Raw genomic sequence first — 16074 nt, forward strand, 5'->3', positions numbered from 1 at the left:
TTGAGTAGTGAGACCACAGTCCCTGCAGCAGGTTGTTCAAGCCTACAGTACTGTCTCCTGAAAACCCCAGTGTACAGGCAGCTCACATCTCTATCGAGTAGGGAAGACAGAGACTTTGTAAGCTTTGTTTCCCGTGGCAAAGTACAGTTACCTATGTTTTTAAAACCTCATACAGTCCTATGAGGTCATTGTTATTTATTCTCTGACCACAGAAGAAGAATCTCAGGGAGCCTATGTGCCTTCCTGGGGTAGTAAGCTAGTAGGCGGCACACCCAGAACTTGGACCCTGGGTTCAAAAAGAGTTAAAAAATTCCTCTCTAGTCCACTTCCCATGCACAAGCAAGAATAATTGCCGGCCACTGATGCTTCTCATGATGAAGCAAAGCTTCCAGAGTATTGGAGAAGAGGGTTCTGTGTGGCAGCATGATGGAACCAAGTCCTTAGGAGCAGGACCTCAGCCCCACACTACCTCATTCTGGACCCAACTTCCAGCCTGCCTTCTACACTTGAGGCCATCCTGCTCTAACCTCTATTCAGGCACAGGATTGTGGACCAGGACTTGCCCCCTGCCCACCATATTCTGTGCACCTCTAACCATTCTTCCCATTTGGCTTCACTTCTACTGTAACTCCAGGTTTTCTTAAAAGTCACTAATTTCTAAGATTAAGTAGAAATTTCTCCACCAGTCCTCTTTCTAGCGCAGGATCCTTTTAGGTGCTCCTCCTAGTGGCCACTTAATATCACCAGCACCCTCCAGAGGTATACTGTGGGCACTACAGAAGAGTAAAATTACTGAAGCAATTCTGTCTTACTATGGCTTCTCTCTGACTGTAAGCGGAGACTGTTACTTTATTTTCTGGCCACCCAGAGCCAAATAATCACACAAAAACTATATTAATTTCAATACTGTTTGGCCAATAGTTCAGGCATATTGGTAGTTAGCTCTTACATCTTAAATTAACCCATTTTTATTCATCTTTGTATTGCCATGAGGCTGGCATCTTTCTCCTTTGGCAGTTACATAGTATCTGCCTGACTCCACCTTTTTTCCTCCTCTATCTCTGCTTGGATTTCTCACCTTGCAATATTCTGCCCTGCCATAGGCCAAAGCAACTTCTTTATTAACCAATGGTAATAAAACATATTCACAGCATAGAGAGGGGAATCCTACATCATCTGGCCTTGTGCCTGAGGGTTCAAGTAAAGTCTGCCTGCCTCCTTGGCCACAGGGAACACCTCTCCCTGTGACTTGTTTCCTAGCTACACTAGCCTGGCTGTGGGTTTCTCTTCACAGAGCATGCATCAGCAGCGCCGACTCCAGCACCAGCAGTTCCAGAAGGAGCTGGAGAAAATCCAGCTCCTGCAGCAGCAGCAGCTGCCCTTCCACCCACATGGCGACCTTACTCAGGACCCCGAGTTCCTGGACTCATCTGGCCTCTTCTCAGAGAGCTCAGGCACCAACAGCTCCAGCCCATCCCCCAGAGCCTCCAACCACTCACTCCACTCCAGCACCAACCCCTCCCTGGAGCAGGATGATGAGGGTAAAGACAGTTCTCATAGTATCTTTGAACATCGCTTGGAACACAGAGCACCAGGTCATTCCTGAGGGCTCTCCATGTTCTTCCCTGGCTTCCTCCCACCTATAGATCTCTGTGATAGGGGGCATCTGTCCCATTCATGGTATCTTCTGTTTGAGGGCCTTCTTCCTCCATCTTTCCTCTACAGGGCTATGAACTGCTGTTAACCAGAGGGAAGTTTCCCATCTGGCTTAAGTGAATTCCTGAGACCAGCCACTGGCCAAGTTCAGAAGTGAAGCAGTGACCCACTTTCTTCTTGGGGAGTGGGCTTAGTCAATGGTTAGAGTCCATATTCTGGGAGGATTGCCACAGAGATTGTGAAGGGGCCTCAGAACCCCTAGTTCTAAGCAGTCTCTTTCTTTTACCTGTCTCACCAGACTGAGACATTTTAGATATGGATCTTTGAGGTAGACCTTTTATCATTTTTGCTCACCATTAACTAAATATGAGACTCTATAGGGAATCATTTTCTTTGGGAAAGCTTAAGACTCCTGAGTTAATATAAGGGCAGAAACAGAATGTAGGAATAGGGGGCAAAATGCTGGGGAGGAGGCAGTGACCCTGGGCATAATTGAACAGTGAGTCTAATTAGCTCTTGTCCACCAGGAATCTGGGTATTTAGGCCCTCTTAAATCCCAAGTCTTATTCAGAAATCAGGAAGCTTCAACATTCTTTAGTTGATGTCTGTTTAAAATGACTGCTTCTTTTTCCTGTTTTGTTCCAGGTGAGGAAACTAGAATGGTGGTTGTTGGGAAAATTTCATTCTGCCCCAAGGATGTCCTGGGCCATGGAGCTGAGGGCACAATTGTATACAAGTAAGTGGTGTCATCCAGTCCCCCAGCCTTGTGAGTGCTTTTAGGATTGAAGTTTTAAGTGCCAGGCTCCTGGGACATAGCAGGGTCAAAGTGGTGACCAAGGAAGGTGAGCCTTGCCTCCAGTGAGCTCCTACATAGTCTTAGAGTTTCTGTTGCTGTGGAAAACACCATGACCAAAAACATCTTGGGAGGAAGGGGATTGTTTTACTTCCACTTCCACATCACAGTTCATTGAAGAAAGTCAGGATAGGAACTCAAGGCAAGATTTGAAGTAGAAGCCATTGAGGAGTGCTGTTTATTGGCTTATTCCTCACGGTTTGCTTAGCCTGCCTCTTATGTACCCCAGGATCACCTGCCCAGGGGTGATACCATTGACAGTGGGCTGGGCTTTCCCACATCAGTCACCAGTTCAGAAAATGTACTTCAGAATTGCCTATAGGCAGATCTTGTGGAGGCATTTTCTCAGTTGAGAATCCTCTTCCTAATGACTCTAGTTTGTGTCATGTTGACTTAAAGCTAGTCAGGCCACATGGTAAAAGAGATGTACGTAGTCACTATAGGTTGCTAGTGGTTGGCCAGGGCCTCTGGGTCTTGACGCTGGGGTGCCTGATACTAGAAGAAGAAGCATTGGTGACTTACAGGGCTGATCTCATGTCTGCAGCCCAACATGCACTATCCAAACTCAATTACTTCTTGTCCTACAGAGGCATGTTTGACAACCGCGATGTGGCTGTGAAGAGGATCCTCCCTGAGTGTTTTAGTTTTGCAGACCGTGAGGTCCAGCTGCTTCGAGAATCAGATGAGCATCCGAATGTGATCCGCTACTTTTGCACAGAGAAGGACCGGCAGTTCCAGTACATTGCCATTGAATTGTGTGCAGCCACCCTGCAAGAGGTGGGTCTGGGTGGCCTTCTGGTGCCTGGGGTCAGTGACAGCTTTGCCACAGCCACTGCAGCCTTTCTCCCACCAACTGGGATGTGTTCAGGAAGTATCTACTTACTATTTTTAAACGTTGCTTTATTTATTGAAGTTACTGTACAGCAACTTCTGCTCATCTTAAATGCATAGTTGGTCCACTTAACCACCAACACAAATACAGAGCATTTTTATCACCACAGTCTTTGTGAAATAGCCCACTCAGCATTCCTGGCCAGTTTGGTAGCAGTTAGCAAGTCTCTTGCTCCCTCTCTTCTAGGGAACCTAGTAGGTTCTTCCCATCTCTGGTCATTTGCTGGTACAGGCTTAGAGGTTGCTGGTTGATAACTTCAAGGTGTCAGAGCATCCCACAGAATCCTTTTGCTCCATATTCAGACTCACCCAGAACATTCCAGTATCATTTGGGTTCTTCTACAGGCTTGCCTATGCCAGGAAATGAACCTGCCTTATTATCTTCATTGTAAATTAATAAATTGGAGCTTTGCTTGAGTTTAAGTCAGCCTATGACTTTAGGGGGCCTGTTGAACAATATGTGTTGAATTGAGAATGTTGTAGCAAAATGAAATTGAAAGAAATGATATAGACTTAGGAGTCCTGATGGTGCTGTGACCTTCCCATTGTGCCTTTTGCAGTATGTGGAGCAGAAGGACTTTGCCCACCTTGGCCTAGAGCCCATCACCTTGCTTCAGCAGACCGCCTCAGGCCTGGCACACCTGCACTCTCTCAACATAGGTAAGAGAATTCTCTTTGCCAGACTAAAGTCCCAGGTAGGGGCAGCTAGCTGGCCTTCATAGGAGAAAGGAGTATGTAAGTCTCTTGACAGGTTGTGTAGGAATTTGAGGGAGAACCTTAGGTAACTGAAAACTGAACGTTTTGAAGATTGCAGCAGATACTTAGGAGTCTGACAAGGACCCACAATCTCTTGTAGGAAGCTGGGGTCACTCATGGTAAGCTCTGAATGAATCTGAAGTTCTCTTCTAGTTCACAGAGACCTGAAACCCCACAACATTCTCCTCTCCATGCCCAATGCACATGGCAGGATCAAGGCCATGATCTCTGACTTTGGCCTCTGCAAGAAGCTGGCAGTGGGCAGGCACAGTTTCAGCCGCCGTTCAGGGGTACCTGGCACTGAAGGCTGGATTGCCCCAGAGATGTTGAGTGAAGACTGCAAAGAGAACCCTGTAAGTAAATGGGAATATTTTTAAGAAAATCAGTGTTGGCCTATTAGTTCTCAAGGTGTGGAGGCCGAGGCACACATGGCTGCAGAATGACACCCCTCTCCCTGTTGTGAGAAGACATGTGAGCAGCTGTCTCTTTCCCAGCTCTTCCAGTCACTTTCTAACCCTTTTCCTTTGGGAACCTGGAGAGTCCAGACTTGCTTCAGATGTGCAGACCTCCAGTTTTCATTTGTTTAAGTTTGTTTTGTTTCCCTAGAGTTTTGTTTTAAGAATTTGTAGTCCTGCAGAAAATTGAAAGAATATTAGAACCCGTGTGCTTTCATCCAGAATTACTACATAATATAGATTTGCTCTATCTTCCTGTATTTACCTGTGGCTGGGCCATTTGCATATAGGGAGCCTTCGCCCCTAAATGTTGCAGCGCTTGTTTCTTTCTTTCTTTCTTTTTTTTTTTAAGATTTATTTATTTATTTGTTATGCAGTGTTCTGTCTGTATATATGTCTGCAGGTCAGAGGAGGGCACCAGATCTCATTACAGATGGTTGTGAGCCATCATGTGGTTGCTGGGAATCAAACTCAACCTCTGGAAGAACAGCCAGTGCTCTTAACCTCTGAGCCATCTCTCCAGCCCCCCAGCACTGTTTCTAAGAGCAGTGCCTGCTCCCACCATCTTGTTACAGCTGTGCAGTCATCACTCTTCCCATCCTGTCTCCTCACACACAGGCCTTGCTCACTCCCCCAGCTAGCCCTCACAGCTAGTTTTTGTATTCCAGGACTCCATTGAATTTGGCTGTGTCTATAAATTCCCAGCAGCCTCCCCACCTGTTTTGTTCTTTGATGCTTATTCTTTTTTTTTTTTTTTTTTTTAAGAAGGTGTGAAGGTGTCTGGAACTGGAGTTAAAGACAGTTGTGAGCTGCCATGTGGGTGCTGGGAATTGAACCAGGGTCCTCTGGAACAGAACAGCAGCCAGTATTCTTAACCACTGAGCCATCTCTTCAGCCTTATTCTTTTTCTTTTAATTATTTATTTTTTAATTAAAAATTTTCCCCTCCTCCCACATCCCTCCCCTCCCTTTCCCCCGCTCCTCCTCCCTGTAATTCCCCAGGCCAAAGAGCAGTCAGGATTCCCTACCCTATGGGAAGTCCAAGGTCCTCCCCGTTCTCCCCGGGTCCAGGAAGGTGAGCATCCAAACACACAAGGCTCCCACAAAGCCTGTCCATGAAGTAGAATCAAAGCCCAGCGCAACTGTCCTTGGCTTCTCAGTCAGCCTCCACCGTCAGCCACATTCAGAGAGTCCAGCTCGATCACATGCTCAGCTTTATTCTTAAGACGCGTATTCTTAAGAAGTTCTTGAATGGCCCATTCTAGGCTACTTTGCTTGTTTCATCATGACTGCTTCACAATTCTGTTGTTTATGTTTCCTATAAGCTAAAAGTTAAGTTTAGAGGCTTGATTAGATTCAAGAGAAATGTTTCAGGTGAATAGATTACAGGTCGAGGAGGAATGTGATGTTGGATTGTGCTCTGATCGGTGATGCTAAATCGGGGCACCTGGCAGAGCCAGCATCCGAGGCTATTAGCCCCAAGCCCATGACCTTGACATCAGTCAGGACCCTGAGGCAGCACACTATAGTGTCCCATGCTGTTCTGGGCAGTTCGTGTTCATCATCTGCTTACCAGATTCCTTTCAGGAGGGGCTGGAATGAAATCAGGGCTGTGAGCAAAGTGATGGCTGTCTGAGGCCTCCCACTCTGCCTTTTTTTCAGACCTACACAGTGGACATCTTCTCTGCAGGCTGTGTCTTTTACTATGTCATCTCTGAAGGCAACCATCCTTTCGGCAAGTCCTTACAGCGGCAGGCCAACATCCTCCTGGGCGCCTGCAGCCTTGACTGCTTCCACTCAGACAAGCATGGTGAGCAGGTGGTCTGGGTGGTTATACCTTCCGCTGGCTGTACTGCCCATTGGGCCATAGGACATGCTGAAACATACAGAGTTGCAGTTGCTGGAGGCTGGCTAAGATCATCCTTGGAGTACTGAGACGCTGACCTGGGGAAGGCGCCCTCTGGAGGCTACTCTTTCTTAACTTGTGACAGAGAGCCTTACTGGCATATGGGAGGACTCTGTTGTGTGAGGGCCACGGTTGCAAGACACAGTCCATGTCCTATAGGGATAAACAGGTTCTGTTCTTGATCTGACTTGGACACACAACATGTGCTTCTTCCTAACTGGGAAGTTTACTGGATTATATTAGATCATTGCACCCCAGCACTGCTATGTGAAAAGATTAAAACAAAGTAATTTTTGCACCAGGCAATAGTGACACATGCCTTTAATCCCAGCACTCAGGAGCCATAGATAGGCAGATCTTTGTGAGTTTGAGACCAACCTTGTCTACAAAGTAAGTTCCAGGACAGCTAGGACTGTTAAGCAGAGAAATCCTGTCTCAAAAAATAAACAAACAAACAAAAACCAAAACAAAAAACTAATACTTGTTTTACTTATGAGGTTTTTCCCTTATTCTTTGTAGAAAAACACGTTAGTATAAAGACCCATATTTTTTAATTTTTTATTGTTTTTATTGAGCTATACATTTTTGTTCTCTCCCCTTCTACCCATTCCTGTGATTCCCACACTCCCAGTTTACTCGGGAGATCTTGAAAAACCCATATTTTCATTATACAGGGATGGATATCTGCTATCAACGCCTTTGTATATATTATTATAATTGCTTATCTAGATATGTATACTTACTTTTAAAAAAATGGGTTCAGGAGTGGTGGCATACACCTTTAATTCCAGTACATGGGAGGCAGAGGCAGGGGGATTTCTATAAATTCAGGCCAGCCTGGTCTACAGAGTGAGTTCCAGGACAGCCAAGGCTACATAGTAAGACCCTGTCTCAAAACAACAACCTAAAGATGGTGTTAATGGGTTAGCAAGATGGCTCAGCGGGGAAAGGCACTTTCCTGTAAGCCTGATGACCCAAGTGGGAACCCACCTACATAGTAAAAGGAGAGAACCAACTTCTTACAAGTTGTCCTCTGACCTCTATACGTGCGCTGTGTCACACATACATGCCCTTCGTCTATACACAAATAAATAAATGTAAAAAATGGGTTTAAGGCTAGAGGTTATGGAACATACTTGTGGTCCTAGAAATTAGGACAATGAGTTAGGAGAACCCTAAATTTGAGACCAGCCTAGGATACACAGGGAGTTCAGGTGAGCCTGAGTTAATAGGCTCCTGGAGGGATGGGGCTGGGGTTAAATCATTCATTTGCAACTGGCTCATTTTTCAAATTCATCTTTTTGTTTTGTTTGTTTATTTAATGAGTCCGGGTCTCTTTGTATAGCCCAGGCTAGCTTCAGTGTTCTTATATAACTCATACTGGTCTCAAAATCATCATCTTCGCTTCAGCTTCCTGAGTACTGGGGTTTCAAGCCCATCATGCCTTACCTTGAATGTCATTCTAAATCCATTTGTATTCATCTCTGGTGTCAATTTAACAGCTCATCATCTAGTATGTAAGCTTCTGGGTTGAGATATTTTTAGTCACTACTTTTTACAAAACACATAGTGAAAAATCTCTTATCAACTGTTGTTTGGTGTGAATTCATTATTTTATTAGAATTCATTCTAGTAGCAGAATCTTGTATCAAAAGGCATACAAGGACAGTTGATAAAATGCTTACCACAAAAACATGAGAACTTAACTTGAATTTGGATCCTCAGAAGCCAGATTTTAAAAAAATTTTAAAAAAAAAGCCTTATGTCATCTATCTGTAACCCCAGTACTGGAGAAGAAGAAACAGGAGGATTCTTGGGCAGCCAGTCTAGCTGAATTGGTAAGCCCCAAGTTCAATGACTCTTAGAAAACGTTAGGTGGAGAGCAACTGAGGAAGAGAATTGACATAAACCTCTGACCTCCAGCATGCACACACATGCAAACATGTACACATATATACACATATGTACAATAGATACATACAAATGTGGGGGGCATGTATACTTTCAAGGTTGCTGATACTTCATTTACCTATAGGTTGGAAATAATGGGTTGTTTGTTTTCTTCTTCTTTAGAGGATGTCATTGCTCGTGAATTGATAGAGAAAATGATTGCAATGGATCCCCAGCAGCGACCCTCTGCAAAGCATGTGCTAAAACACCCATTCTTCTGGAGCCTGGAAAAGCAGCTCCAGTTCTTTCAGGTACCTGTGTCTGTTTCTCCACAATTTTTTCTTTTAATTCCCAAGACAGGGTTACTCTGTATAACAGTTCTGACTGTCCTGGAACTTACTGTACTGTAGGTCAGGCCTGCCCTAGAATTCACTTAAGATCCACTTGCCTCTGCCTCCCAAGTGCTGGGATTAAAGGTGTGTATCACCAATGCCCAGCCTTCCATCAAATTCTTAATTCCTTCCAGATTCTGAGAAGGTAGAAAGAACAAAGAGCAAAACAAATGACCTACAGAGTACAACCAAGACAAACATGATTGGCATTTGTGTTAGTAAATTCAGTGTGCCTATCATTAAGGGGATGTGTTAGAATCACATGATACAGAATGGGTAGTCCAGCAGTGGCCATCTGAATGCTGGAGAGACTGAGAAGTCAGTAGCTGCTCAGGAGTTATATTCTGAAGAAGTAGTTATATATGCTGAAGACCTGAAAGATTTCCTAAGAGCTCCTGGTGTTAGTCCACAGTGGAGAGCTGAAAGAGAGGGTGCCGATGTCAGTGAGGGGTGGCAGCAGCAGCAGAATGGGATAGGTGTTGTTACAGCAAGAAGCAAAGACCAGCAGGCTTGACTGCTTTCCCTCAGACCTCAGCATCTACCCACCTGTCAGAGGTGCTGTCCATGCTGGGAAAAGGCCCTTTCTGGAGCTTCCCTCACAGACTCCTCCAGGCATATGTTTTAGTTGATTCTAAATATCATCAAGTTGATAACTAAAATTAACCATCACATTTTGAGGGTTTTTTTTTTATCTCTCTTTTGTCATGGAGGGGATCTCTGCAAGTTTGTCCCAATGAGTGACAGATGTATCTGCTCACAGGGAAAGTTAGTGGATCAACATAGTGAGCTGCAGATATCTGCAGCCTCGCTTTGAGGATGCTGTGGCCTGAGCCTAAGAGGAATGCCAGTTTGCTTACAGTCCACACGCCAGTGGCTGACCTCTAATCTAGTGTGGACCAATCCCAGTGCTAGTGTTCCTGACTCTGACCTGTTACCTGTTCTCCCCCACAGGATGTGAGTGACCGAATAGAAAAGGAGTCCTTGGATGGCCCGATAGTAAGGCAGTTGGAGAGAGGCGGGAGAGCGGTGGTGAAGATGGACTGGCGGGAGAACATCACTGTCCCCCTGCAGACAGGTGACTGTGCAGTTTCTGTTCTATTTTTGAGAACTTGATATGGACAAGGCAGTTCCAGCTGTTGGAGTTCCAAATCCCACTTCTCAGGTTTGAGACTTACTTGAGCATGTCCTTGTGGACTTGGCTACATGGATACACATTTGTTTATCCCTTAAAGTGACAGATTAATGATAGCGTCATGCTCTAAGGTGCCATTTCTGATCTGGATGAACTTCACATGAACACCACCTTTATTTTAGGTGTAAGGTAGCATCTTTTGCAGTGACTGAGATTCACTCTAATCCAACTGCAGGACCCCAGGAATTTTCTTTTAAAATTTACTTACTTAACCATTACATCCTTTAATGTTTTTCTAGATCTGCGAAAATTCAGAACCTACAAAGGTGGCTCTGTCAGAGATCTCCTCCGAGCCATGAGAAATAAGGTAAAGGGTTTATGAGTGCTTTGGGAGAGGTGGCCACAGCAGATATTTCCTCCTCTATTCATGTCTAGACACTTTTTTCATAATGAATTTCACCTTGTAGAGGCTAGGCAGCTTCAGCTGGATTTAGCAAGTGTCTTAGTTACTTTTCTGTCACTGTGAAGAGACATCATGACCAAGGCAACTGATAAAAGGAAACATTAACTGGGGGCTTGCTTACAGTTCAAGAGGGTAAGTCCCTGACCATCATGGCTGGGAGCATGGCAGCAGGCAGGCATAGTGCTGGAGCAGGGGCTGAGAGCTGCTTCCTGATCCACAAGTTGGAGGTAGAGAAAGACTGGGCCTGGCATGGACTTTTGAAACCTCAAACCCCAGAGACACACCTCCTCCAACAAAGCCACACCTCCTAATCCTAAAAAGTCCACCAACTGGGAGCCACACTTTCAAATATATGAGCCTGTAGGGATCGTTCTCATTCTAGTAACCACAACAAGTCAATGGCCATGTCTCTGCTCGAACTTCCAGAGACTTTAGAATGCAGGGCTAAGCTCTAGGGACCAGTCTCTTGCAACATAGGTGTTTCATGATCTCTGCTGATTTATGGTACCCTCGGGCTGTTTGACAGACACCTTATAAGCACTGTCTAACAGGGACCTTCTGGTCACTTTCCTATACAAGGTCAAGTCTTCAGGGATTTGGGGAAGGGTTTCTCTGTGTCTCTTGGAGTCCTGGGGATGCTCTTGACCTGTGAGGCACTGAACAACCTTCACATGGGGCTGACCCCAGGCACAGAGAAGCCTTCAATCCTGTTAGGACAAACACTACAATTCCATGACTTTCATGGGAGGCCTGTGCTCCCTTCCAAGTGGCCAGCCTCATAGTGAAGCTACAGCTGCTCTCCTTAGGCTGAGCCTCACCCACTTTGAGCTCTACTTGTGCAGGAGGAAAGCCTACAAGACAGCGGAGATGTGTTGTTGGTACATGAATCTTTCCTTACAGAGAAGCCCTTAGCATTGTCATCCAGCTGCTGAAGCTGTGTCTCTCTGTTCATTCACAGAAACACCACTACCGAGAGCTCCCTGTGGAGGTTCAGGAGACGCTGGGCTCCATCCCTGATGACTTTGTGCGCTATTTCACATCACGCTTCCCCTACCTCCTCTCTCACACCTACCGAGCCATGGAGCTGTGCAGTCATGAGAGACTCTTCCAGACCTACTACTTGCACGAGCCCACAGAACCCCAGCCTCCAGTGACTCCAGATGCCCTCTGAGCTAGGGCAGCCCCTCTAGTGTGGTGGCCCCAACAGTGACCGTGGGCCTGATCTCTGCAGTCCATAGCTTGCTGCCTCTGGGATTAGCAGGAAGACTAAGCTTCTCAAACCAAGTGCCTTGAGCTGCTGCCCTGCAGCCAGAAGAAAATAATGCTGATCCTAGAAAGCGGGTGAGGTGGCCCCTCATGACTACAGAAAGCTGAAACAACGTGGCCCTGAAGTCTTGTAGTCAGGGCTGTCTACAAAGGTGGGCCTGTCCCAGAGGCTGCAAGAGGAGCAGCATCAACCTTTCACTGGATGAACTCTCTTCCACGTATATTTCTTTCTAGAATTCCTGTGGGATGGCAGTTTGGGGCCTTTCAGTGAGGGAGTAGAGGAATCCTGTTTTGCCTACATGCTAGGAGCAGCCTGGTTGGGGTGCAGCAAGTGTACCTTCTGGAAATGTTTTGAGAGATTCAGGGTACTAAGGAAGAGAACATTCAGAGGTGTTCTTCTTGATATAGGAGGCACCTCCAGGTTACTGGTAGCCTGTGTTGCCTCGTGCACCAAGTTGTAAGTGTGGGGCATGGAGTTAGAGACTGGTTAAACAGTGCGTGTGGACAGCTGAGCTGTGTGTCTGGGAATGGAAGATGAAGAGGACATTCAGTTCTAGATGCAGTGCTGGCCCAGCACAAGTGTACTAAACAGTAGCTCCTGATATATTGAATCCTGGCCATGTGAGCCAGAGATGAAGAATTCCCTGGCCATCAAGAAGGCAGCTAAGACCAGACAGGGACAGAGACAGGTCATCAGGGCCAGAGGGGAACAACGAGAGGGAACCTCCCAGCACATGGAGAGACTCAGAACCAGGAGGTGAGTGATAGGGACCCTCTGCCCCAGAGCCCAGCAGATTACTACACAGATTGTAAGCCAAAGCTCTGGGGATAAGGAGCCAAGGCCAGAGCCACCATAGGCTTTTTAGGCCAGCTTTTACATTTCTGGCAGATATTAATGAGTGTATTTTAGTCATATTGCAGAATGCTGCATTTGCATAAGTAAGTTAAATGTAGCTTGATGCTTGTGAAGAAGAAATGCAAGATATAATATCTTCTGTTTTGTGTAGTACCAAAAATTACCATTCCCTCAAGAATGTAGAACATTCTCTAGTGCTGAAGAGTAAGACATCTTGCAACACTGTAAATGTATTGATATCAAAGTGATTCTATCAGTACCATTTTTCTCTAAAATTAATTTTTAACTTTAGGTCTAGTCAGAATTTACTGTCTTCTTCCTCCCAAGAGCCTTTGAGGTTAGTATGTAGTCAGGGTCCAGGGGGTTGATTCTGTGTAGATTTCTTGAGCCAGTGTGGCCTCTGACATGTCCTGGTGAGCTGAGGCTTGTTCTGTTCTGTGCTAAGAGTAGCCTCGGCATCTATATGCACTGCACTGACTGTAGTCATGGCTACTGCATCCCCTGAGACATCTTCTGGTGTTCTGATACAGGGCCACTTACCCAAAGCTTCTCTGCTGCTGTAGAATTTGATTTCCTTACTTTCTTGGTGGCCAAAGTGAACTCTTTCTTAACCTCCTGCATCTTTGAACCTCATGGGTAACCCTGTTCAAACCTTGGAGTTTCAGCCCCATGATTGACTTCTTCTCATCTCTTACCATAGCTCTTTGCCAATGGGCCCAAGAGGGGACAGCCTGAGACCAATGGCAGGAGGTGGAACCAGTGTGGTCTGATAGGCTTGCCTCTGAGACTGCTGCCTACCTTGTTCCTCCTGACTGAGTTTCCCTTTAGGAAGTGCTGAAGTCTTTTATAAAGGCCCAGCGTGGTGTTACCTCCCAGTCTGGCTTGGGTCAGCTTTTCAAATGTTCTTGCCACTTATCAGACCAGTTTCTAACCAATCAAATTTCCAGAAGTCCTCTGTTCATCGTACTTATTTGTAGAGACTTTCTGTAGCGCTGGATAGGGTATGAGACACTTGGAACACAGATAGAGAGTACAGAAAGACTCGTGCCTTTAAAAGCCTCCTGAGAGTCATTAACACAGTGTCAGGGAAGAAAGAAAACTCAAGTGGGTAGGAAGGGTGTATATTTGGGGATTTGCCCCACTTGTGCCTTAAAACTGTCCCATCTCAAAATCAATCAGCAGTGGTCAGCTCTCCTCTGTGTGTCCTCTAGAAACCAGGCGGTTGTTAGCTCTCCAGGTGTGCCATGAAAACACTGTGAGCATCTGGGATGCTCAGCAAGAGACACTGCCTGCCTTCAGGCCAGGCCAGCTCTGTAGCATTGTCACATCCTCAGGGGCGCTAGGATCCCTGGAAGACGCCCAGTTGTCTCCAGGTGCAGCATCTCCAGCTTTAGGATGGAATTGAGCTGTGTCTGGGATGTTACCTTTGTTTAAACTTTGTCTTGTGTTGAACTTTAAGTTTAGAAAATATGCTGTGTCATTAGTACCAAAGCACTTGCACTTTTGGGAACATAGGTGTCATTTGGCAAATCACTAGGCCATCTAGAGACTGAAGGGGAACCCTGGCAGAGGTGTCTGCTGCTCTACAGCAGTAACTGTAGGCTCTTCCCATGATGCACTACAGAGAAGCTGGAGGTCTGAGGTCAGCAGATATAGTCAAGTGCTTTCCACCAACTTTGAAGATAGGCATGAGACTGTCCTCAGAGCCTTTACTTTATGGAGGTTTTGTGTACATGTGATTCAGTTAGCTGCTGCAGCTCCTTTCCCCAAAACGAAAGGCTAATCGATTAGCTGCCGCTGTGACCTGCAGAGCCACTCCTGGCTGCAGACTCTCCTGTGCTGGCCACCTGCTTGTCATCTGCAGGGCTTGGTCCTGCGTGGCTTCCTGTAGGTCCACTCTCCAGCTGTGCCAGGATTTTCCCATCTGCCCCTGGGTCTGCTCTTTGTTCATTGTCTTCATTATTGTGGTCTAGAGGTGCAGGAAGAGCTGGAAGAGCAGCCGCATCTGCCCTGGAAAGAGCCTCTTGAAATTCCCCGCTTGCCCTTCTCTGTGATTGGTTTTCCAACAGTGCTATCCTTGCCCATCACTCACATCTAGGAGCCACGGTGTTGGCCACCGGGGGCCTGCCATCAGCTTCTCCTGGAGGTTATCAGACTTCCAACTAAGGTCCGAGTTCTTTTAAGCCAAAGTGCCTGCTCTCTCCCCATTCTTGGTTTTCATTGTGGACTAGTGACTTTCCATGTGTAATTTTGGTTGCTTTGGGCACTTAGGTCTCTTCTGTACTTATTAGGAAGCCACAGAGGCACATCTGTGTTGAGCTTCCCTCTGGAGCAACCTTTGCCACACTGTTTGCCAGAGTCCTGTCGCCTCAGCTCTCTGTTCCCCATGTATTTGGTGGGTATAGTATTCCTTCCCAGTTGTCCCTAAAACTGACGGCGGAGTCCCCACTCACTAAGCATTACCGGCCAGTCATGTGGCTTCCCCACACAAAGACCTTGTGTAGTTCGTTTTGCGATGACCTATTTATTGAATCTATTTATATTTATTTAATTTTTACTCTGAAGTATATCCGGTTACAATTGCACTTGCTTAAAGCACATAATAAGATCTGTTGTGGATAATACCCCTGACCATTTTAAAACTGGAAAAGAAAAGTTACACTGTATCCTGCCACCTTATGATAACCTTGTCTTTAAAGGGTGAATAATTTGGTCTGGGTGAAATGTTAATTTTTAGATGATTTTAAAAAAAATCTTGTGCCATGTGTCTTCTGTAGACAGTTAATTGTTTAATTGATGTGTGCTGATTGTGTGATTCCTCTTTATGGAAACTAAAATATTCTTTTTAGCTTTATATTTTATAAACTGCCAGATTGTACATCTATTCAGTGTATTTTTAAAGCTCATATTATGAGGGCCGTTATCTAAGTTAAACGGTTATTTTTGTACCTCCTGTACAGTTTTATAATTCTGCTCATTGATGAAGGTGACTTATGCTGAGCCAACCACAAATAAAGGTAGTTTTAGATTTGGGAGTTGTTTTGCTTCTTAAAGACTAGAGTGCTGCGTGAAGCAGGGAGCCGGGCCCACCATCTTCTTCCAGGGGTGCAGCATCTAAGTGGCCTGAGCAGCTGGTTTAACTGTGAGAAAATGGATCCCTGGTATCTATGGCTTGGTTCTGGAGCTCAAACGTCCATCCTCCTTGGGGGCTGTTGAGGAAAAGACTGCCTTGAAATGTTGCGGGAGATTTCCTGGAGTATTGTTTACCTGTTTTCAGGAGGATGGCCCATTGGAAGTGACCTGCCATGTATTGGGAATTAGACTCCCAGTCAGTCTGGTAAATGTGTATGGTGAGTAGGATTCTGGACCAGGATACCTGGGAAGAGAGAACTTGAGATTGACTCCACTAAGAAAGCACTGGGGAACTGGGACAGTCTGACCTGCCACATGTTAGCAGCTCCTCACCAGACAGCTGTGCCCCAAGGATGTGCTCCTGCAGCCGGAGGTCAGTTTAGTCTCCCCATGTGCTCTCTCGTCCAATCTGGAGAGGCCATGGAGC

The 16074-nt window shown here is 45.9% G+C and overlaps 1 protein-coding gene across 1 annotated transcript in view; it reads left to right on the top strand.

Annotated features, from left to right (window-relative positions):
• Nucleotides 1-15548, top strand: part of Ern1 (endoplasmic reticulum to nucleus signaling 1) — a 98369-nt gene extending 82821 nt beyond the window's left edge. Inside the window, exons 13-22 of the mRNA XM_048446006.3 lie at nt 1295-1541; nt 2302-2392; nt 3097-3286; nt 3961-4060; nt 4310-4509; nt 6273-6420; nt 8590-8717; nt 9750-9873; nt 10230-10297; nt 11352-15548. Coding sequence (XP_048301963.1) covers nt 1295-1541; nt 2302-2392; nt 3097-3286; nt 3961-4060; nt 4310-4509; nt 6273-6420; nt 8590-8717; nt 9750-9873; nt 10230-10297; nt 11352-11564 — 1509 coding nt within the window. The 3' untranslated portion in view covers nt 11565-15548. The remainder of the gene's footprint in view (nt 1-1294; nt 1542-2301; nt 2393-3096; nt 3287-3960; nt 4061-4309; nt 4510-6272; nt 6421-8589; nt 8718-9749; nt 9874-10229; nt 10298-11351) is intronic.
• The last annotated feature ends 526 nt before the right edge of the window (nt 15549-16074 follow it).

The sequence above is a fragment of the Myodes glareolus genome, chromosome 9, assembly GCF_982192425.1.
Source record: "Myodes glareolus chromosome 9, mMyoGla1.1, whole genome shotgun sequence".
Classification (NCBI taxonomy): domain Eukaryota; kingdom Metazoa; phylum Chordata; class Mammalia; order Rodentia; family Cricetidae; genus Myodes; species Myodes glareolus.